The 24847-nt window shown below is 39.3% G+C and overlaps 1 protein-coding gene across 3 annotated transcripts in view; it reads right to left on the bottom strand.

Annotated features, from left to right (window-relative positions):
* Dyrk1a (dual specificity tyrosine phosphorylation regulated kinase 1A) overlaps nt 1-24847 on the bottom strand; it is a 145264-nt gene that overhangs the window by 14510 nt on the left and 105907 nt on the right. For 2 of the 3 annotated variants that reach the window (XM_045149144.1, XM_045149143.1), the window contains exons 4-9: nt 23328-23447; nt 20902-21090; nt 15713-15860; nt 12115-12401; nt 7664-7810; nt 5290-5430 (exon numbers count right to left, since the gene is read on the bottom strand). In XM_045149144.1, the coding sequence (XP_045005079.1) occupies nt 5290-5430; nt 7664-7810; nt 12115-12401; nt 15713-15860; nt 20902-21090; nt 23328-23447 (1032 nt within the window). The remainder of the gene's footprint in view (nt 1-5289; nt 5431-7663; nt 7811-12114; nt 12402-15712; nt 15861-20901; nt 21091-23327; nt 23448-24847) is intronic. The other variant, XM_045149145.1, reaches the window with a different exon arrangement.

Raw genomic sequence — 24847 nt, 5'->3', positions numbered from 1 at the left:
GAAGAAAAAAGTTGTCTTGGTTTATAGAGAATCCAATTGCTGAAGTAAAAATTCCAACAGAATCTCAACAAGGAATATCGAACAGTCAATAAACAATCAACTAGGCTTTTATGCATCAACACTGAAGAATTGTGGTTTCTTTTAAAAACAATGCCACTTAAATCATTATCCCTAAAATTAAAAACTTAAGAAAATAGCTGAATAAAATATATTTAAGATTTTTATACTAAAAAACTGGGAAGATCATAACCCCTAGCAGGAAAGCTACTACTGTTGTTTGGCTAAATGGATATACTAGGTTATACTATGTCCATCAACTTATCTTCTAAGTAAATGTTTTTGCTCATGCATTAGTGCTGCTCTCACTTTTGGTTAGAGAAGCTTTTCTTTTCAGATGGTAAAGATTACTGGGGAGACTCAAAATCTCAAGCGTGGAGAAGGAGAGACAGCAGAGTGTTCAATACTAATGCTCCAAGGCTCAGGGAATGCTGAGAGGGAGCTAAAAGAATGTTAAGAACCAGAGGATGGGGAGGAATGCCTTTGATATGCTGTCTTTGCAATGATACGGTGATTACATTTATGACCAAACAATGGCTGTGGTTACCCGCACAGTGTTGAGCTCACTGACCCTTCATCATGGATGGAGGAGGAGAGGAGCAAAAATGACATCAAAATGGAAGAGGGACTAGTTGGAAAAAAGGGCAAGTTCAGTAGAGGGGGAACAAGGATGGAGGAACAAAGAGGAAGATGGGAGGGAATTATGATCAGGGTACATCATGCATTACAGAGCCCGTTAATAAAAAAAAAAAAAAGAATGGAGAAACATTAATGAAAGAAACTAAAAACCTAAATAAGTAAACAGAAAACCCTTATTTGCAGATTCAAAAACTTGAGCATTATCTTCAATCAAGTTCAAGGCAACCCAATTCAAATTTCTAGCAGCATCTTTTCGGTCAACCTGTGATTTTACAATTGAGCAATTGTGAAACAGAGGAACCAAGAAACCACACTATTTGAATTAAAGATTTGTCACTAAGAATACAGTAATTACACACTATGATAGTAGCCTAAAGATATCAAAATGGAAGAATGGTACAAATTTGGACACACAAAAGGTAAATTAATTTGTTTTGTACAAAAGTGCCAAATTTCATCAATAGGGAAAGGCAAATGTTTTCAACAAATGATGTTCACCTTTAACCCTTTCACACTATTCTATACTCAAAAATTAATTCAAAATGGACTACAAAAGTCTAATCATAAAAGTCAGGGTAATAAAAGACATTCAGGAGAAAATTTTAGCCTTGATCATAATAGTCTGTGACAGAAAGAGCTAAATTATGGTATAGTCTTTCAATGTAAGACTATGAATAAAATAAATTAAGTTCCGAGATACATAACTATATAAATTCCTTAATATAATGTTTTGTTACATGAAACAAACAAACACTATATGACTTTAATTTATATGACATCTGCCTCGTTCAAACTAATCTATGGCAGAAATAAGAAGAGAATGATGGGAAAGAGTCACAAAAGTAGTTTTGGGATAGTAGAATTATTCCCTATCTTGTGTGAGGTAGTAGATGTAAACATAAAACTTAAAAAATAAATGAATGAATAAATATTTTCTCTTTGGCTGGAGAGGTGGCTCAGTGGTTAAAGCAGTTGCTTGCAAAGCCTGACAGCCTAGGTCTGATTCCCCAGTACCCACCTACAATCAGATGCACAAAAGTGATGCATGTGTCTCGAGTTCATTTGCAGTGGCAGGAGGCCCTAGCATGCCCATCCTCATTCTCTCAAATAAAAATAAATAAATCACACACATACACCTTGAGTGTGATAGCTCACACTTATAATCCCAGCCCTTGGGAGGCTGAGGTAGGAGGATTACCATGAATTTGAGATCGGCCTGCACTAGAATGAGTTCCAGGTCACACACTGGGCTAGAGTGAAGACTTGCTTACAAAACAAAGTACATCTTACAAAAAAAAGGAGAGAAACGAAAGAGCACCCTTCATAACATGACCAGTTGAGTACTGATTTAGGGTTTTGGTGAAAAAATTATCTTTTGTTAAAAAGAAAAATACTTATTTCACACTTTAAGTCAATCACTAAGCTTAACTAAGGGAAAGCTCAAAAAATTAATTACTAATTTCTTCCCGTTAAGATGGCAGTATAGGAAACCACACCAAAGCAGCTTAGGGGAGAAAAAGCCAAAAATAAAATAAAATAAACCCAGCAAAATGTACTCTTCTACTAAAAAGTGAGGTGTATAAGAAATCAAGGGCAGCAGAGAAGCAGGAGAGATCCAGAGCATCGAGAGCCCACAGGAGCAGGTAGAAGCGGCTCCAGCAGCAGTGGAACCAGGTTGGAGCAGCCACATCTGTAAGGCTTGGCCTGAGCTGCTGGAAAAGCCAGGTGAGGGGATTCTGCACTCACACTGGCCTCCACGCAAACTCAAGAAATGTGAAGGGAGGACAGAAGGGAGATGACGGAATGGAGGAGTGGCTAGTGAGGAAGAAGATCACAAGGATCAGCAGGAAAACATCAGTCACCATTCCCAGCCTCCCCTCCTCCAGAGCCAGCATAAGCACCAGCAAGCACCAGACCTGGGGAAGGGAGCTCACCTGCATAGCACAGGCACAGGTGATCAGAACAGTGACCCAGCCAGCCTACCTGAGCCCACAGCGCAACAAAGAGGGACCCGAACAGGAGTGCACAGCCTCCAGCCAAAGTGGTGGAAGTCAGCGTGGATCCAGACAAAGTTAAACTAAGGGTTTTCAGCTTTCACCTTGGTTCAACAGGAAAACAGATCAACCATGACTGACAAGATGTGTATGTTTGTATCAAGACACTCAGGGAGTCTGCTTATTATTTTCCAACCCTCTCTTATGGGAGGTAGGCATAATTTAGCGTATGAAAACTGCATAGCCTGCAGTTTTAGAGAATAAGGTAGGGTGTAGTCAGTTACAACAGAAGTAATTGTGTATACATTTTTGAGTATTTTAAAGAGTCATTTGGGACTAGGGGCTCACCTCGGTTGGCAAGAGTGTTTGCCTGTAACGCACCAAGCCCTGGGTTTGATACCAATCTCTGCCTAAGAGCAGGTATGTTGGCCCTAATCTGTGGTATTAGCACTTAGGAGATGGAGGCAAGAGGATTGAGTTTAAGGTCATCCTCAGCTACTGTGAGGTTGAAGATAGTCCAGGATACATGAGACCCTAACAGGACATGGACAAGGAAAAAAACAGGTCACTTGATAATAAAAGTCTCAAATCCGGCCGTGGTGGCACACAGCTTTAATTCCAGCACTCGGGAGGCAGAAATAGGTGGACTGCCATGAGCCACCCTGAGACTACATAGTGAATTCCAGGTCAGCCTCAGCTAGTGTGAGACCCTACCTAGAAAAAGCAAAAAAAAAAAATTAAGTCTCAACAAGAAGTGAGTTATGGCAAGCAACCATCATCTTCAATTCTTTAAAAATGACACCTGGTGGTAGCATCACCAAAACTCAATGACAAAATAATGAGCAAATTAAAAATTTCTTAAATGTTAGAAATGTAAAACTACAATCACAGTGCAATACGTGTATGTATCAATTTCAATCGTTAGATCTCTATATTAGTCATGCAATTTATAGATATAGAAAACAAAGGTATAAAACCAAGATACAAGATGTATCTGGACAACTGTCCGCAGACAAAAATAAAATAAAATTTTAAAAAACTAACACTTCACAAACCTCAATGAGCTAGAATTCTATCAGAAAAATATTTTTTTCACTTTAAAAATTTATCTTATTATTTTGTTTGTGTGCTGGGTTGAACTCAGGATTTCATGCATGCTAAGCATACACTATAACACTGAGTTGCACCCTCACATATAGGTATTTCTTAAGAATGTTTTATAATCAGAATGAAACATATCAACAAAAATAAATTACAACAATATACAACCAAATATATGAATTTTAGAAATGTGTTGAATTTTAAAAAGTCCAATACCTAGATTATATATAGTTAAATGCCATTTCTATAAAGTTCAGAGTGGAACAAAGCTGAAAACAGGTTTCAGGGATATATACATATTTTAGGTCTCTTTACCTGTGGTTAAAGATTTTAAAGAGATGACGCAAGGAGGGGATAAATAAGAATGCACAAGCCGGGTGCAGTAGTGCACACCTTTAATGCCAGTACTCAGGAGGCAGAGGTAGGAAGATTGCCAAGAGTTCAAGGCCATCCTGAGACTACATAGTGAATTCCAGGTCAGCCTGAGCTAGAGCGAGACCCTACTTTGAAAAACAAAACAAATAAAAACAACAAAAAAAGCACACACACACACACACACACACACACACAAACCTGCAAAGCACTGGTAATATTTTATTTTTGTTTTGTTTCTATCAGAAAATTTTTTAAAAATTTTTTAAACTTTTATTTATTTATTTGAGAGCGACAGACACAGAGAGAAAGACAGATAGAGGGAGAGAGAGAGAATGGGCACGCCAGGGCTTCCAGCCTCTGCAAATGAACTCCAGACGCGTGCGCCCCCTTGTGCATCTGGCTAACGTGGGACCTGGGGAACCAAGCCTCGAACCGGGGTCCTTAGGCTTCACAGGCAAGCGCTTAACCACTATGCCATCTCTCCAGCCCTATCAGAAAATTTTATAGCTAGTTCAAGTCTTTGAAAAAAATCATAAATTGCTAAAGTTTAAAACCATTTTCTTACATATTTCATCAAGTGAACTTTAAAAAAAGAGATCATTTACTATAATTCTTCCTTGTGTTCAAAGCCACAGTATTAACTATGGCTTCATTTATATACCCAAACTGTAAGAAACAAAAAGTCAAGTTATTGACACCTGTATTGCAACAAAGCTTGGCAACTTGACAACCTTCTCCAAATGCAAGCAGTTTAATCTTTTAATGAAAGTAAAAGAATCCTGGCCACCAAGCAAACACTGGTCTATATAGTTCATATCAAACTATTCAACTTTCAAACAACTTACTTAAATAATCAATGAAACTGTTAAATGTGTGACTTCAAGTAAATTCAAATGGAGCTATAGAATGAAGATCTGGTGGGAGGGAAGGGAGAGAAGGGAAGGGAAGGAGAGAGAGGGAGGGAGGAAAGGGAAGGAGAGGGAGGAAAGGGAAGGAGAGGGAGGGAGGGAAGGAGAGAGAGGGAAGGAAGGAGAGAGAGGGAAGGAGGGAAGAGAGGGGAGGGAGGGAGGCAGAAGAAAGAGAAGAGGAGGAAGACCCACAACAAACTGTAGCCATGTTTTACCCGTTTTCCATCTTTGGTCTTCTTTAAGTTCCAAGTGCCGTCAGGCAACTTCTCAAAGAACTTTCTTGCTTTTGGTGCTTGGTCAAGAATATGAGCAGGTGGGATACCCAAAACTTCCACTATTTTATTCATCTGATCTACCTGTATTAAAAAAATAAATAAAACCTGTAATTTTAACCATACATCCTACTTCTACTCATCAATGAATTCCTAAATAAACACAACATCTCCTATGTATCAAGTACTATTCTGGGTGCTAATCATTCAGTAATTACTAAAAACATAAGGGGGGGGGCACACTCCATAGAAGGAAAAGTAAGAAAAAGTTTTTATTACACTGGGAACAGACCAACAGTAACAGTCATCCCTTGGTATTTTCAGGTTTTGAGCAGGAGTGACCCCATATGGCACTGTATGGATTTCTTATATGACATATAATTGCATGTAAGGATGGATGGATGTAATGGGGGGGGGGGGGCAAGCCCAACAGATTGGCCCTTTTTGATGCAAGGGGGGGAGCAGATAGAACTGGCACACCAGGGCCTCCAGCCATTGCAATCGAACTCCAGACGCATGCACCACCTTGTGCACATATGCGATCTTACATGCTTGTGTACTCTGTGCGTCTGGCTTATGTGGGATCTACAGCATCAAATATGGGTCCTTAGGCTTTGCAAGCAAGCGTCTTAACCACTAAGCCATCTCTCTAGCCCCAATAGCACATATTTTATGTACATCTGTGTACTGTAAATCAGCTCTAGATTAACTATAATTCCTAATACAAGGTCACCATTATGAAAACCATTATCACACAGTACTGCTGAAGAGAAGCCTGTGCACGTTTACTACTGGTGGTATTCCAAGTATGGCTAACACTCAGTTTACCACTAACTTTTAACAGCTAAGTTACACCTAAATTAACCTGCAGTTTGTATTTCAGTACTGAGTCAAATAATCTAAAGTACAAAGAAACTTAAATTCAGACACGTACTCTGTTGCCTCACAGACTAATGCTAGAAGGGTTGTTATGCAAAAATTCACCAGGTAGTAGTAGTTTCTAACCAATGACATCTCAACCCAAACAGATGCATTTTTTCCCACAAATATTCTGACCTGCAGTTGGTAGAATGGGAAGATGCAGACTCACAGGCACAGAGTGACCACAGAAATCAGAGGACGACTACAACTGTGGAGGAAATTCAAAGGGGGTGGGAATAAGAGGTGCTACAACTCAGAAGAGGGTGTTGGCTTCACTGAAAGGAAACACAGGAACGAGGTCTTACAGTCAAGGGAGGGAAAGGGCCAGGAAAGTGCAGGCGCAGGCAGATCTGCCAAGCACTATGAAGGCTGTGAGCTGGGCCAGAAGAGGAGGAGGAGCTGCAGAGGACACCTGTGTCACAGGAATCACGGAGCGGTGGGAGGGGGGCCTTGTCAAACACTAAGGATTTGGGGCTTCTACAAGGACATAAACGTTCAAGTGACCCTAATACTGTTTAAGCCCATAAAGTTACGAATTAAAGAGGGAGTTTCAAACAAAGACAAAAATTGTGTTTCTTAAAGAGTTGTTCACTATCTATAGTGAAAATAAAATAAGAAGAAAGATGGAGTTCAGGCTCAGGGGCATGCCCTTGTAGTCTCAGCAATCTGAGAGGCTGGGCTGGGAGAAAACTGGAACCCAGGTGCTTGGGACCATTCTAGGCAGCATGATAAGACCTCAACAAACAGAACAGAACAAAACAGATCAGATCACTAAAGTGTTTAGTCTTTTTTTCATTTATAAACAAAACTTCAGATTAAGACCATAAGGATCATTTTTTTCTATGAAAAATAAACAAAACTCCACAAACCAAAAATTTTAATTAAGCGAAAGCTCATTCTTCTGTAGAAGGGCTTAACTTCCCTCTTGTCTATCAGCTGCTGTGTCTCACCTCCACAAATTTCATGGGCTGCAGGCATGAGGGCTCTACAATAGAATCCTAGTTCATCCATCAAACTTACCAGCCATTACTCTTTAATTCCAAATTATAGCCTCAAATCTTTTTATAATCAACTGTTATACCACCATTCAGGGTAGCTTCATCCCTCCCTTATTACATACTTAAGCTTTCTGTTATTGCATACAAAATAACACTTTCTAAACTAACTTACTATTCTCCTTCATTAGCAGATTAAATATCTTAATCACTTCACAATTCTAAACTCACCATTTTATGACAACTGAAAAGTAGAGAAAAAACTGAGGAATATAAAATAAGTTCAAAACTGAGCCCACATCTGAATGACTATGATAATTAGACATCTTCTTCTGAAAACATTTAGATTATAGTGAAATGAATGAAAACAGAAATAACTGTTAAAGCAATACTTAATATACCTCATTGGCACCACTGAACAGTGGCTCTCCAGTATGCATTTCAACCAATATACACCCGAGGGACCACATGTCAATAGCAAGATCATAAGGCATTCCCAGTAGCACCTCTGGAGACCGATAAAAGCGACTCTGAATATACTGGTATATCTGAAACATATTTCAAAATAGTATGAATGTCTTGTTTATGATTATAGTTAACACTATATTAAAAAGCACACTTTTTGCATTAACAGAAAATTTTAACACAGACTGAATACTTGATAAATAACTAAAGATCTCAAGGGACTGATTAATTTGAATGTGAAATAAAAACTAGGTTAAAAATTCAGGATCCTAACTGGTACTCAAGATAAATAGCAAAGCAGAAATTATGCTTAGGCTGGGGATATGGTTCAGTGGGGAACAGCATTTATTTGCCTAGTTGAGTGAGGACCTGGGTTAGATCCACAGCACTGCAATCAATCAACCAACCAACCAACCAACCAACTGTAAATCACTTTGTTAAAAATTACCAGAAGCAGGTAGGAGGATCACCATGAGTTCAAGGCCACCTTAAACCCACATAGTGAATTCCAGGTCAGCCTGGACTACAGTGAGACTCTACCTTGAAAACCCACCCCCCCCAAAAAAAAAAGTTTACCAGAAGCTGGGTGTGGTGGTGCACGCCTTTAAGTCCCAGCATTTGGGAGGCTGAGGTAGGAGAATCTCTGAGAGTTTGAGGCCAGCGTGGAACTATAGAGTGAGTTGCCGGTCAGCCTGGGCTAAAGTAAGACCCTATCTCAAAAAACAAAAACAAACAAACAAAAAAAGTAATTTATTTCTGGTCTTTAAAAAAAAAAATTTTTATTTTACATATTTGAAAGAAGGGGGGGGAGGGGAGAGGAAGAGAATGGGCATGCCAGGGCCTCCAGCCACTGCAAACAAACTCTACCATGTGCATCTGGTTTACATGGGTATTGAGGAATTGAACCTGTGTGTGCCCTTATGCTTTGCAGGCAAGTGCTTTAATCGCTAAGCCATCTCTTCAGCCCCTATTCGTGGTCTTTTCTACTATGCCTAGCACTTTAACATTAACAGCTCAGCTGTATCAAAATTAACGTAAAGAATATATTTAAGCATTAAGAAAATAATAATCTCAAGGAAAAAAAACATAAAATTCAAACATTAGTATTCTACCATCTCACAGGAGAAACTTAGCAATGTGACTGCACAAAGATTCCCTGGGAATGTTCGCTGACTAATCACTTCTTGGCTTTGCCAATCCTAAAATGGACCATATTCAATGAAGTTATATAAAATGTCTTCAAAAACAAACCCAATTCACTTAGTCCCTGACTATTTTGTAGGCAGAAATATTAAAGCAAAGAAACCTTTATGTCAAGAAAAAGCATCAAGATTCTCCTAAGTAAACTTCCTCACTTAACATTCAATCCATGCAGCCATGAAATGCATTGCCTCCCACCAAAAAACTCTGGCCATGTCTTCAAATGCAACATCTTTAGGCAGGTCAACCAAAAAATTGAGGTACTATGGGAAAGTCCAATTCAAAAGAACTGAAAAGAAGATGTTGATCAACACAGTCCACCAAACCCCATCTCCAACAGACTCCGAAATCTGAAAGGGTGCATCCAAGAGTGCAGAACATTTTCATTCAGATCTTTGGACTGAGATACCCAACCATTAGAGGCTATGCAAATAATTCCAAGACCCCAAAACTCTGAAATCCGAAACACTTCTGATACCAACCATTTTGGAGATGGTCTATTCAATCTGTACTACATTTCAAATCTGCCTAGCCTTGTAAAAATAATGTTTTCTATTATTTACCAGGGTTTGTACCCAAATCCGTTAGAACTTTTTCCCACCATCCTCTGATTCTAATCTAGTACATTTGCAGGCAGGGCCACCCTATATATATGTGGAGACAATTTCCCTTGAAATACTGATGCACGTTGTTATTTGAAAAAAGTTCCACCATAGGGGTGTGTTTTTAAATACTTGGTCCCTACCTAATGGTATTTGAGAAGGCTGTGGAAGCTTTAGGTGGTAGAGACTTGCTGGAGGAGTTAGTCACTAGGGATCCTGGGTCTTGGGGTTTTAAGAGTTCAACACTACTTCCTATCTATCTTCTGCTTCCTCACATGGGGTGCGATAAATGTAATCAGCTCCACTTCCAGCTCCTGCCACCAAGCTTTCCTCATCATGATGGACAGTATTCCTTTGAACTCTAAGCCAAAATAAGCTAATTCCTTCTTCAAGTTCCCTCTGATTAGGGATTTGTGTCCCAGAAATGAGTAATGAATGCACACATAAATGTTAAAAACTTACTACAAACCTGTCATCTAAAGGGCTATTTCGGTATGGTATAACAGTGTTTGATGTTAGGACAAAACATATAATCTGATTTAAATTGGGGGAGGGAGCTACCAACCTGACAGTCTACTGAAGTTACTCTTAAAAGTGAGCATCTTCTGTGCATATACATATTAACCCATGCACACTATGAGCATCTCTAGAATTTTGAGAGGCATTTGAAAGCAAACACTTTGCTTCTTACTCCAATTAAAAAATAAATTTCATCATCTACAAGCTTCGATACTATTAGATATCTTGCAAAAACAACAGATAATCCTGCTAATTGGCTATAAAGCTTCCCAATTAAATAAATCTGCTCAACCTAAAGTCTAGACAAAAGCTGGACAAGACAATAATTTCACCAACTTGGGAAAAGCCAATATAAAATAGTAACATTAGATTTTTTTTTTTAAAGGCTAGAGAGATGGCTTAGCAGTTAGGCACTTGCCTGTGAAGCCTAAGGACCCGGGTTCAAGGCTCAATTCCCTAGGACCCCTGTTACCAGATGAACAAGGGGGCACACGCAACTGGAGTTCGTTTGCAGTGGCTGGAGGCCCTGGCACGCCCATTCTCTCTCTCTCTCTCTCTGTCTCTTTCTCTCCCTGTCTATTGCTCTCAAATAAACAAATAAATAAACAAAAAAGAAACAAACTTCTCATATGTTTATATAAATAGAAAAGTAGCATACCAAGTAAGCAAATTATTAACCAAGCTCATCTTAATCCCTTTCAAGGTAAGAACCAACCTATAATTTCTATCCTGCATGTAAGGATGCTGTTCAAGAGTATTTTCCTAACCTTGGAAAGCATACTAAGGGCAAGTCATGTTCCTAAGTCATCTAAACTTAAGCAATATGGAAATGGCTATTTTTAAATAGTATGACGGAAACCACTCTAGACTTGCATCATACTTATGAAAATTCTAATATAGTGGAGGGTAAGAAACTTCAAAATAAGCATGTTGCCGGGCATGGTTTTGCATACCTTTCATTCTAGCATTGGAGAGGCTGAGGTAGGAGGATCGCTGTGAATTCAAGGCCAACCTAGAGACCACATAGTGAATTCCAATTATGACTGGGTTACAGTGAGATCCTACCTCAACCCCTACACCCCACCCCCCAAAAAAAGGCCGAGCATGATCATGCACACCTTTAATCCCAGTACCCAGGAGACAGAGGTAGGAGAATCACTGTGAGCTCGAGACAAGCCTGGGACTAACAGTGAGTTTTGTTTGAAGTCAGCTTGCACTAGAGTGAAACTCTATTTCGGGACCAAAAAAAAGTCCATGTCCATTAACTGTGCCATTTCTATATAGTACCACAACTAATATAAAAAATAGCACATTTTTTGGGCTGGGGAATGGCTCAGTGGTTAAAGCACATGCCTGCAAATGTTGCTGGCACAGGTTTGGATCCCTAGTGTCCACATCAAAAGCCAGATGCACATGGCATGTTTCTGGAGTATGTTTGCAGCAGTTAGAAACACTGATGCACGTGCGCCTGCACACGCACACACGCACACTCTCTCTAATTAATAAAATTTTAAGTCCTAAATGTGCTTTTACTCAACACAGTTTTTGAGGAAAAACACTTAACTTGGTGCTGCTTAAGAGATTGTTAAAATCACCTAATATTTAATTCTTTCATCTCTGATTCTCCCTTAAATTTTTAGTATGCATATAATTTTAAATATATTCATTTTAAAAACCATTATCTTCCAATTCAAAATTCTACTATTTGTATTTTAAATGGGCATTAGCAGAATATATTGCAAATTAGTTCACTCCCATCAGCTATACTCTTATGTCCCTCTCCCCTGGCCCCATTCCACTCAGTGTCCTTCTCCATGGGGTTAGTGGTAATTTCTGTGAGGTTATGAATGCACCAGTCAGTTTCTTTTGGGGAATCAGTGACTCAGAGTACACCTTCCACCCTGTGTACTTACTCTGTGCCCCTTCTTTCAGTCACACTACATTTTAAAGATAACCATCCTCTAACTACCTACTGATATAAACCCGTTAGTAGTAACAATTCCAGTATCTACCTACATGGTTCCCCCTAAATTTATTTTAAATCTAAAGTCTAGAAGAATACTTACCCTCTGCCCCAACTGACAAGAACTGCCAAAGTCAACAATCTTGATTGCACTGCGTTTGGGGTTACAAAGAAGGATGTTCTCGGGCTTGAGGTCACAGTGAATGATGCTCAGTTCTGGAGTCGCAAGGAAAAGCAGTGCAGTGCACATTTGTTGTGCAAACTTTCGTGTTAGGTTCAGAGAGACACCTCGGAAGTTGGTGTTCCTCAACAAATCATAGAGGTTGTAGGAAAGCATTTCAAAAACTAAACAGAGATGGTTTCGAAACATAAAATGGCGTTTCAAATGCACTGAAAGAGTAAAAAAAGTTTTATAAGTTTACACACCAGTAAGAGAACAGCAATAATGACAATGCCAAATGCAGAGTGAGACCTAAGCTAGGGTTAGAGATCAGCAGCCAGCACTAATGGCCCACTCTACCTTCTTTAAGAGTGTCTTAACTACTCTTTGCTGAATTAAGCCAATGCCTGTCCATACATGATACAAAGTAAGAAAGCACCAATACGATGGTGTTGGTTTTTGCTTTTTGTTCTGCTCATCCTCCCCCACACTAGGATCTCTGATGGCTTGTAACAAAGCTGTATGTGGCAACCCTCTTTCTTGGCATATATATATGTGTGTGTGTGTTTAATAGTAATTTTCACCAATCGACTAGCAATTTTCTGACAATCATCCAAGTATGTCCCCCCAACCCAATCAGGTAAATGTAGCAAATGTCGGAAAATCCTGCACTGTAAGGTATTGGGAGTCTGTGACCAAAGCATTTAATTATGCTCAGTAAACTGATATAAAGAGAAATCTTGTGCAAGACTGAAGGTCTTTTTGTTGTTGTTGTTGTTTACAGACTGTGTACCTCTAATTCAATTGGTATGACATTACACCACTAGCTGTGAGATTATCTACAAGGTGGCCTTTTGGTATCACAAATGCACGCTTCTCCTTCTACACAGTGAGAGCCACACAGAGTGTGGCTTTCAGTGTAGTAGCCTGCTTTGAAGCACTTTACTCTACACCAACACTGGCCACTTTAGATTACTCATGGTATGGGTGATCATGAGCTAGGAAAAATAACACGTGACTTAAACAGGAATCTAAAGAAATGTCAGCAATAAAAGGAATCCTTAAAGGTCAGCTAGGAAACATCACGTCTGCTCCTAGTCACTCTAGTGCATAGATGCCCTGATATCCCATACACATGGCCCCTGAAGAGACTTAGTCTCCTGATTAAGCAGTAGCCACATAAGGAATGCAAAAGACAACTCAAGTAAGAATTTCAATTATGATTATGGAATCCCTTTAAGAAGCTGTGCCTAGACTGTTTTCCCAATGAAAAATCTATTCACTTCCACTTCACTGTTTATTTATTGAGTACCTACAATGTGTTGAATAGTAAAACATTATTAAGGAAAGTTCAAACACAATTATATTTGATTTTTAAATGGATTTTGGAGAGAGCAGAGAGTTGATAAGGCTCTGTCAAGTAAACCAAAGTTTCTTTAAACTTAAAATCACTGTAGGTATCAAACATCCCATATTAGAAATTGTACTGTGAGGAGGATTGCTGTGAGTTCAAGGCCACCCTGAGACTACATAGTGAATTCCAGGTCAGCCTGGACTAAAGTGAGACCCAAACCTTAAAAACAACAACAAAAAGAAATTATATTGTGAAGCAGAGTAAGGAAGAGGAGTAGAGAAGGCTCAAGTCATAAGTTCTCATGTTCCATGGCAAAGGTTAAGTAACTATAAAAAACAAAAATGCACTATATATTTCAAAAAAGAAGAATGCCTGGAAAGATGGCCTAGCAGTTAAGGAGCTTGCCTGCAAAGCCTAAAGACCCATGTTTGACTCACCAGACCCCACATAACCCAGGTACACAAGGTGACACAGGTACAAGGTTGCAAATGTGCACAAGGTGGTACAAGTGTCTAGATTTCAATTACAGTGGCTAGAGGTCCTGGCACACCAATTCTCTCTATGTGTCTCTCTCACAAGCTCTCATTTTTCTTCTTTAAAAAAAAAGGCTGGAGAGATGGCTTAGTGGTCAAGTGCTTGCCTGTGAAGACTAAAGACCCTGGTTTGAGGCTCAATTCCCCAGTACCCATGTAAGTCAGATGCACAAGGTGGTGTGTGTATCTGGAGTTAGTTTGCAGTTGCTGGAGGCCCTGGTGTACCCATTCTCTCTCTCTCGTCTGTTGCTCTCAAATGAATAAATACATACATACAAACAAAAAAGGCAAGTTTGGGGCTTGCCTCAAAAAAAGAAAGGAAGAGAAAAAAGGAGGAAAGAAGGAGGGAGGAGGGAAAGAATAGGGAGGGAGGAAGAGGGAGAAAGAAGGAAGTGGGAGGAAGAATGATGGTATTCCCTTGGACTCTCTGAGCCTGAAATGAATCCCTTCCTCCCATAAGCTATTGCTAGGTGGATGTTTATCCAGCAATGCAAAGCTGACCACAACAAACATGGTGCCAATGTAAAATACAGTTTTATTTAAGACACTTCATCACCTATTTCTCTGGTCTTTTTCATTAGAGTTAAATAAAATTTATCCTGTATTCACATGGTAAGGACAGTACTTCTGAATATGAGTTACTATAGATATGGACCTACAGACCTTTATGCTTTATTGATCCTAAGGTAAAATAAATGTACCCTATACGTAAATATGGTGGTATTTTTCTTGACTAAAATAATAGTGTCTTATAAGAAGACATCTTAGGTCTGATTAAAAATAGTATAAAAGAAGATGTAATTATAAACCAATAGGCACTACACTTTCACATTTCCCAAATTCTTTGGTCTAGTATTGTTTTCAGCAAGGAGATGACAATAATGAAACAAACATAGGTTTGGGGTTAGGCAGAGCCTACTCCACATTCCTGTGACCTTGGCACTGCTACTACTGATATAAACCACCTATAATTTAAGAATTCTAACCCTCTTCCTCTCAGAACTGCCGTGACTATTACAGATGTCACAAAAAAAAAGCATAAGGAGTATGGCAGGAGGCCAGCGTGTCCTGGATAACATCTCTTTTCTGCTATAGTAACTAACTATTTCCAATACTGCCCAATGGACAGTCTGGGGAGGAGAGTAAGACCTTGGTTCTAACATTCCACACAAATGTCTCCACAGCCACTGTCAACAAATTAGCTTAATCTTATGCCTAGTTGCTGTGCTGAGTTGAAAATGATATTAGTTACTCCTGCAATGACTTCCTGTATTGACACACAGTACTAAAGCAAATAAAAAACCAGTTGCAACTTTCTGTTGTCATTGTTTTTGGTTTTTCAAGGTAGGATCTCGCTCTAGCCCAGGCTGACCTGGAATTTACTATGTAGTCTCAGGGTGGTTTTGAACTCACTATGATCCTCCTACCTATGTCTTCCAAATGCTGGGGGGTTAAAGGCATACACCACCATGGATGGCTGTTTCAACTTTAGAAATCAACTTTTAAACAATACCTTTCACCTGAGACTCCATAGTGAATTCCAGATCAGCCTGAGCTAGAGTGAGATCCTACCTCGAAAAACAAAAACAAAAAAACAATACCTTTCAGATAAAGTTGCTGGCATTTCCCAACATGCCGGCTGCCTGCTGCTTACCTATGTAGTACTTCATTTCCGTGTCATGTTTGTTCATGAGTTCCAGAAGTCGCACTTCTATCTGGGCTTGATTCAGAAAAGCTTTCTTATTCTTTATTATCTTAATGGCAACCCATTCCTGCTCCACCCGGTCGTATGCTTTTACAACCTAAAAGATAAAAAGACAGTAATTCTCAATTTCACAGGTCTACATCTCTCCACATTATAAATCTGCCTAATTCTCATTCAATTGTACATTCCTCTGACCCAAGTTTCTATTCAATATATAATTTGCATTACTACAGAGTGACATTAAATCTACCTTTTGCTCTAAATTTCTTCTGCTATCTTCCTTACACTATTCCTAAATACCTATGATATGGATAACTTCGTTAATAAAATAACAACAGTTGTTTACCTCCTTTGCTCTTCCTACCCAATTATTCTTTTGATGTGAAAAAATTGGTCTTAATTCCAAGATTACATATGAAATACAAGTTTCTAATGCATCTCAGGTGACAGACAAATGAGATTCTCATGTATAAACAAAGGTATATTAAAGAATTTGTTTATACTGGAAAAAAAATCAGAAAAAGCCCCACAATATGCTAAAGTTATAATTATAAAATTATGATACTTTTTAAAAAAATATTCCTTATCTTCTTATTTATTTGAGAGAAACAGAGAAGAGGGAGACAGAATGAATATAAACATGGGCATACCAGTGCCTCTTGCCACTGCACATGAACCCCAGACACATGCACCACTTTGTATTATCTGGCTTTATGGGTACTGGGGAATCAAACCTGTGATGACAGGTTTTGCAACCAAGTACCTTTAACCACTGAACCATCACTCCAGCTCCAAATTATGTTAGTTTTAAGTTCTACTACCCAGAGATTAAACAACTACATGTAATTAATATTATATTTGTAATATACATAGTCTCGGTAGGTAATAGTTTTAAATGCATTTTCCAGCACTTTAAAAAGTTTGGGGATTGTTAAGAATTTCAGATGACTTTGATGTAAGGCTGAGAATCACTGGATTTAGGGAACAAAGATTATAAAGTTCTAAAATCTCAATCAGTCAAAGACAAATGTATTGGAAACAAAAAAAAAAATCACACATGGTTTAGCTAGAAATCAAGAGTTGGGATGAAAAATGCAGTATCTCTGCTTTCACTCCATCCTGAAAGTCGCCCCTACCTTTCCTGTTGGGGGCCCTCTTCCCTTGACCCCACCGACATCATGGCAAGAACAGCAAGTGCCCATATCCCAACAATCCAGGACAAATGTCACTCACAAGGGCTGAAGGACTCATTGACTTGACAAATGGCTAGCTGGCAAACCCTAAAGCACTGTTGATTTTTAAATTCTACTTTACATATTAATAGGAAGTTGTAAAAAGTACCAGTGCCCAGAACCCAGACACTGAGACAATTTATATCTACCGTATCCTATCCTTTCCTATATATCATCCATCCATCAATCTATCTCATGTATCAGTTCATTTTTTTAAAGTACTCTGGGAAATTTCAATGTGCAACTGGGGCTGATAACCAATGGCTAAAGAAATGAGGAAAGCCCCTTATTTCACCAAAAAAAAAAAAAAAAAAAAAAAAAAAAAAAACCTGAAGAAAATAAGCCTCATCAAAATGAAAGGCATCATGTGTTGAATGAGATCCTGAATGTAACATAAACACTGTGTATATACCTCAACCAGAGAGGGAACAATCAGCCTGACACAGTAAGAAGGGACCAAGGTCAAATTTACCTATATTTTTATAGATTCTTCTCTGCTCTAAAGAACATGAGAAGTCAAAGTGAACAAAAGAGACACATGAGTTCAAAGACTGAAAACCTGGACAGCTCAGTTTATAGAACAAGCAACATATACCCATAACTTTCATGATGGATGCAACAAAAGCTAGAGCAAAAAAATGTCTTCTTAGCCAGCCGTGGTGGCGCACGCCTTTAATCCCAGCACTTGGGAGGCAGAGGTAGGATGATCACCATGAGCTCGAGGCCATTCTGAGACTAGTGAATTCTAGGTCAGCCTGGGCTAGAGTGAGACCTTACCTCAAAACACACACACACACACACACACACACACACACACACACACACACACAAACCAACAACAACAACAAAAAAGCCTTCTTGAGGGCAACTGATGAGGTGGTTTTGAATATAAATGTCCCCATAGCCTTGGGTATTTCTAATTAAAATTAAGTTACCTTCAGCAGAGGGAGCCCAGCCTGGGGGTGGATCTTGAGTCTAACCCCAGGGTTTGTTCAAAGCCAACTTGAGCTCTAGTTAGTATAGTCTCTGCCTGTTACAGATGTGTAATGAAGTGAGCTAGTTTCTTTCATGTCCATGGAGCTTCCCCTGGAATCTGTAAGCCTTCCATGGGCAGCTTCTGGGTGGGTGTCCCAGAATGAAAAGGGAACTACAATTGCCCAGACAATGTTCTGCACACTTGCTCTCAAAGTAGAGACAACAACTCTGCATCTACTGTGCTCACACCTCTGGTTAAGATAGTAACCACTGGTGTTTACAGCGCTGGTTTAGAGTTCAGCCTCAGAAATTCCCTGAAAAAAAGTTTTTTTTAAAAAATTTATTTATTAGAAGAAGGGAGAGAGAGAAGAAGGAAGGGAGGAGAGAGGGAGAGAGGGAGGAAAGGAATTGGCACACCAGGGCCTCTAGCCACTGCAAAGGAACTCCAGACACATGCCCACCTTGTTCATCTGACTTATGTGAGTACTTTGGAGTTGAACCTGGGTCCTTAGGATTAGTAGGCAAATGCATTAACCACTAAACCATCTCTCTAGCCCCCCAGAAATGCCTTTTTAAAGGTGCTCTGATTAATAAAAACACAGAAACTCTTCCTTCTATAACAGGAAGTTTTTCATTAATAAAGGACTGAAAACACCAAGAAAGCCTTGATGCAGAAGAAAATGGGGCTTTACAAAGCAGAGGAAAGTTCCTTCAATCATGAAAAATAAAAGACAAGCTGGGCATGAAAAAGTGCACACCTTTATTCCTAGCATTCAGGAGACAGAGGTAGGAGGAACACCGTGAGTTCCAGAGCAGCCTGAGACTACATAGCAAATTCTAGGTCAGCCCAGCCTTGAGGGAGACCCTACCTCAAAAAACAAAATGACAGGGCTGGAGAGATGGCTTAGCAGTTAAGCGCTTGCCTGTGAAGCCTAAGGACCCTGGTTCGAAGCTCGATTCCCCAGGACCTACGTTAGCCAGATGTAGAAAGGTTCATTTGCAGTGGCTGGAGGCCCTGGTGCACCCATTCTCTCTATTTCTCTCTACCTACCTCTTTCTCTGTCTGTTGCTGTCAAATAAATAAAAAAAAAAAAACAATAGGGAGGGAGAGAGGAGACATACATGGTGTTTAGACCTGGCAGATCCATTCCAGAGGTTAGAAGTCTTTGCACATGCTTGCTTTGTTTACATGTCTGGAGCTTATGTTTTCTAGGTTTACACATGTGACTACTAATGTCATGATTACATTGGTCACATGGTGAATTTTCCTTATAGAGTGAATGAAGAACAGCATTAATAAATCCTATCAGTCAAAAACAGAGCTCTGTGACTCAAGGGAGGAGGACCAGGTGGGAACTATGGAAGCACCAACAGAAAGCTTTTTACAAGTCTAAGCAGGAGCACATGCCTGCAATCCCAGCTCAGAAGGCTAAAGCAGGAAGAAAGACCAAGGGCAGCCCGAGATACATTGATTTCTGTCTCCAAAACTATGTGAGGAAGCACTGAGCACTCTTGGGCCTGGGTGTTACAGATGGATCCACAAAACTTGTTTCTAGGATTTTATGCTCTGCAGCAAGGCTGGGTATTGATGAAAGAAAAGAAGAACTGTGCAAGGAGAAAAGAGGCTAAGAAAGGAGAAAAGAGGCTAAGAATGACGAGAAAAAAAGACTATCTACTAGGGTTGTTCCAGTCGTGATCGGAGGACTAGAAGGCGGCATCCTGGGGCAGTCAGAAGATGAGGTAGAAGAAAAGCCTTGGACACAGCCTCAAGCCTCCAGAAGAGTGTAAAAAGAAAAATGTACTGTACCACCTGAAAATGGCAACCCAGTTCTCCTGCAAGAGGGCTGATCAAACAGAACACCACTGTTGAAATCATTCAGACTACATGGAGCCCAAATGAAAGAAGTCCCATTAGCGACCCAGTCACTAGTTAATAGTAGTAGGCAGCCTAATAAATTAACTACAGTTTTTATAGTTTTATAGTTGATAGAGAATTATGATCATTGTCATATCCATTGCTTAGATCTATTTACTATTAAAAATGTGTTCACTGATAAAACTGCACAATGTGGTTCCTCCATCTTTGTTACTTTCCTCTTCTCTTTGGCTTTATTAATGCTAATAAGTATTTAAGAAAAAAAAAGTGTACTACTGAGGAAAAGGTCTAACAACATGATCAAAAAGAAGTTCTATGCCATGATGTTACCTGCTTTTAATCAGGGCTGAGGTAGAAGAATCACAGTGAGTTCAAGGGTAGTCTGGGCTACAACCAATACTACTGAAGAAAAAAAAAAAAAGGAAGAAGAAAAGAAAGAAAATGAGGGGGCTGGAGAGATGGCTTAGCAGTAGGGCACTTGCCTGCAAAGCCAAAGGACTCAGGTTCGATTCCCCAGGACCCATGTAAGCCAGATGCATAAGGCAGCAGATGCCATCTGGAGTTCATTTGTAGTGGCCAAAGGTCCTGGTGTGCCCATTCTCTCTCCTCTCAAATAAATAGCAATATAAAAATAAATTCTAAGGGTTGGAGAGTTGGCTTAGTAGTTAAGTGCTTGCCTGTGAAGTCTAAGGACGCTGGTTCAAGGCTCGATTCCCGAGTACCCACGTAAGCCAGATGCACAAGATGGTGCATGCATCTGGAGTTTGTTTGCAGTAGCAGGAGGCCCTGGTGCACCTATTCTCTCTCTTCCCCCCTTCTCTGTGTCTCTCAAAACAGTAAACAAAAAAATATAAATAAATAAATTTTAAGTCGGGTGTGGTGGCACACACTATAATCCCAGCACTCAGGAGGCAGAGGTAGGAGGATCACCATGAGTTCAAAGCCACCCTGAGACTACATAGTGAATTCCAGGTCAGCCTGGCCTAGAGCGAGACCCTACCTCGAAAAACCAAAAAGTTCTAGTTAATGAAATTCAGCATTTTCCAATAGGTTACCTGTCCGAATGAACCTTTGCCTATCAAGGAGTCAATTTCGTAACGGTCCATCCACTTCTCTCCGTTCTTTACAATATAATCATAGTTATCATCATCATAACCATCATTGTAAACCTTCCGCTCCTTCTTGTGACTGGAATCGTCTCCCTGGCCTTGCTGGTGTCTTCGCTTCTTTTTTGCATAGTAAACCTAGAATGATAATACATGTGGGGCTTAAGTCACCATTAGAGGTAAATATGAAAGTATACCTGAGACAGGCATGGTGGTACACACCTTTAATGTGCTCAGGAGGCAGAGGTAGGAGGATCGCCATGAGTTCGGGGCCACCCTGAGACTACATAGTGAATTCCAGGTCAGTCTGAGCTAGAGTAAGGCCCTACCTCAAAGGGCCCCCCAAAAAAAGTATACTTGAGATAAACCTATTACTATAAACTGATGAATATTTCTTCCTTGTAACAATGTAAAAATGAAATAAGGGATTCTTTTACAATTGATATTTGGACTCAAATATTAATATGACCAATGGGAAAATGTTTATAGGCATTCAATGCATAGCTGTAATATAGAGATATCTTATAAATAGTGACTTATGAAAAGTATCTCATTAAAGAAGAATAAAAAGATCCCACTGTAAAATCAGGGTATAATTTACATAGAGTGAGATAGTATAGATCTTAGGAATACAATGAACATACAGGAAGAAACACCAAATAACATTTTCATGCTTAGTTCAAGTTCCCTCACATTCCCTTTCCTGGTTAATGCCAACATTGTATTTGAACGGAAATCCTCCTACCTCTGCTTCCCAAGTGCTGGGATTAATTAAAGACATGTACCACAATGCCTGGCTTAAAGCAAAAGATTTTTAAAATAAAAGTTTAAATGCAGACAGTTGGACTAACCTGAAATCATGATGAACCTTATTAAAATCACTTCTTTACATCAAGAATAATCTAGTAATTGAGGGAAAATAGGCATGCCCACTTCCCTCAGTTACTTTTCTTACACCGGCTTTTCTTAAAACATAGTTTCTTAAACTAGTTTTAAAAGGAAGTGGGGCTGAGCTGGGCAACAGACCAAAACCTTGATACCAAACTTTGAATAAATGTTGTTACATTCTACAGAATAAAGTCAGAAAAGGTCTGGTTTACAATGTTGCAATACATTTAAAAACAAGCTTTAGCAAAGCTTCTAATTAACAAGTAACTGAATATCACAAGTTGCTTTGTACATCATTTAATATGCAAATGTGCACAAAATCTAACGCAGAAACAGTCCCCATTGAGTTAATGCTAATTCTGTCTTGCCACACTGCCATGGCAATGTGATACCACTGGCATTAAATAGCACTGAAGGCCCATAAAAATTTGCATGCATGTAAAGACACCTTTCTTTTTTTCTCAGTTTTTATTAATATTTTCCATGATTATAAAAAACATATCCCATGGTTAATACCCCCCCACTTTCACCTTTGAAATTCCATTCTCCATCATATCTCCTCCCCATCTCAATCAGTCTCTCTTTTATTTTGATGTCATGATCTTTTCCTCCTCTTATGATGGTAAAGACACCTTTCTAATGAAGAGGTGTAAAGGTGTCAAAACATACAGCCTTAATGTAAACGGATTCAGTGCTCCAACTGGAAGAGGAAGCATGGCCTTGCCTCTTCTTTAGATAACCTCACTTAACAATTCATTGTACAGCTAGGCTTGAGGTCAGAAGCAAACAGCAACCAAAAAGAAAAAGTACAGAGAAATTGGGGCAATACGTCAAGCAATTCAATACCCTATTTTATTATTTATATTTACTCTTACAAAAAAATATTTTGGATCACTTACCACAGGAAGGTACAGACAAAAGAACACACATAGCTGGGCATGGTGGCTCACATCTATAAGCCCAGCACTTAGGAGGCTGAGACAAGAGGATTGAAGTTCAGAGGCCAGCCTGAGCTACTGAGTAAGACCCTGTCTCAAAAGAAAGGGGGAAAAAAAAAACCACAAAAACTTAAAACAATGAAAGTCACTTGGTATATTAAATATGTCTTACGAGGTTCCTGATATTGGAGCAAAAGTAGAAACTATATATAAAAAATTTAAGTTGAAGTCTAACCCATGTGTACTTTTTTTTTCATGCATACTTTTTATAGTCATTATTTCTCCCTTTCCTGGACCAGGGAAAAGCTATTCTAGAAATAAGAACTAACTCAGCATATGAACTACAGGTCTCTCTTTGCAATGCTGGTAGATACCTTGCCCAATGCTGCAATTATACTATCTGTAAGTCATGAACCTGTCGGCATTTACAATCATAAATAATAATCATCAGGAATAAAAGTAGTTTAAGGTATTTAAATAGGCACAAAATCACTTCTCCCACTCGTTCTACCACACAACAGACAGTACAGTAAGAACTTGGTTTCTTACCTCATTAATATGTTTGTATGTTTTGATCAAATCAACAGAAAGTTTTCTCAGGGGAGCAGTTGCTGGATCACGGAAGGTTTGGGGCATCCGCCTCTGTAACATGACAATATCAGGCATCACCTTAAACAGACAGAAAAGACTAGCTCTTTAACTATACAGCATTCATGGAACTCCCTCTTCCATAACTACATAAAACTTTTTTGGGGAAAAAAATAAGGCATTTCCATTAGAAGATTATACATTTCAAAGTCATTCTTTTGATGTGAATCCTAATAAAGATGACCACCTCAACAAATAAATGAAATTAGAATGTGCCCAAAAGTCCAGGTTTAGAACGTGTTCCCCAAAATTTAGGCAAAAGAATTATAGACACAGCCTGATCCAGGAGACACATGTGACAGGACTCAACAAGGTTTCTCCATTAACCAGTTAGGCCAAAGAATGTTTTGTTTTGTTTTTTGCCCTATGAATCATTCCTAAAACCTGAGCTGGTTTGTATGAGGCACAGGTATAGACACTCAGCCATCAAGGCAACCTACCCCTTCCTAAGAAACCAAAGAACAAGCCGGCACACAGCTCCTCACACCACCAGGCCCTACCCTCCAATCCAAAAGGATACCTGAATACCAAAGTTCCTGGAGTGCTTGCTCTTCAAGTACTATCTACCACTGATCATCACACCTCAGAAAGGAAGCACCCCACCAAGTCTTGCAATTAGTGACCATCACAGGCAATGACACCAATACAAGTTATGGCCACTAGCCCACCCATCCTTATGTTCCTGTCCAGCTCATATGAATATTTATTCCAGTAAAATTAACCAGAAGCTCTCCACCTCACACCACCAAGCCTTGCTCAAAGTACGCGAGTCTGTTTGAGGGGCATAGCTTGGAGAACTGTTAACACTTAAATCTTTGCTCAGGTGTACCTTCTTGTAAACTAATTCTGAAGTTAGCTTCCTCTGTATACGTACTCAAATCCTGAAAATTTTTTATCCAAGTGGTAAATTCACTGAATGAAGCTGATGATTTCTCTTCTCAAGATCATCTCCTTCAAGTTGCAAATAAACTAACATACAAGGGGATGGCCTTCAGTGATTATAACTCTATGTCTGAAGACATCTTCAGAATTAATAAGACAGAAATCAAATTTCCAAGTATGTACTTTTGCTTCTTAAAAATATAAACACAGACTTAAAACTAAATTCATTCCTTGGAACCATACTGAATAACCAGGATCAGTAATAAATAACACAGTTGTTTTATGTGAATATTATAAGTATTTAAAGTATTAAAAAGTTTTAATTAAAGGGCATCTTCTATCTTTAAAAGAGTTTTTTGCTTGGCCTTGGCACATGCCTTTAATCCCAGCACTTGGGAGGCAGAGGTAGGAGAATTGCCATGAGTTCAAGGCCACCTTGAAACTACATAGTTAATTCCAGGTCAGCCTGGACCAGCGTGAGACCCTACCTCAACAAAACAAAACAAAATCTTTATTTTTTGCTTTTTTTGAGACAGAGC

Source organism: Jaculus jaculus, chromosome 5 (genome assembly GCF_020740685.1).
Source record: "Jaculus jaculus isolate mJacJac1 chromosome 5, mJacJac1.mat.Y.cur, whole genome shotgun sequence".
Taxonomy (NCBI): Eukaryota; Metazoa; Chordata; class Mammalia; order Rodentia; family Dipodidae; genus Jaculus; species Jaculus jaculus.
Note: the sequence above shows the minus strand (reverse complement) of the source record. Positions and strands in the feature narration are given on the sequence as shown.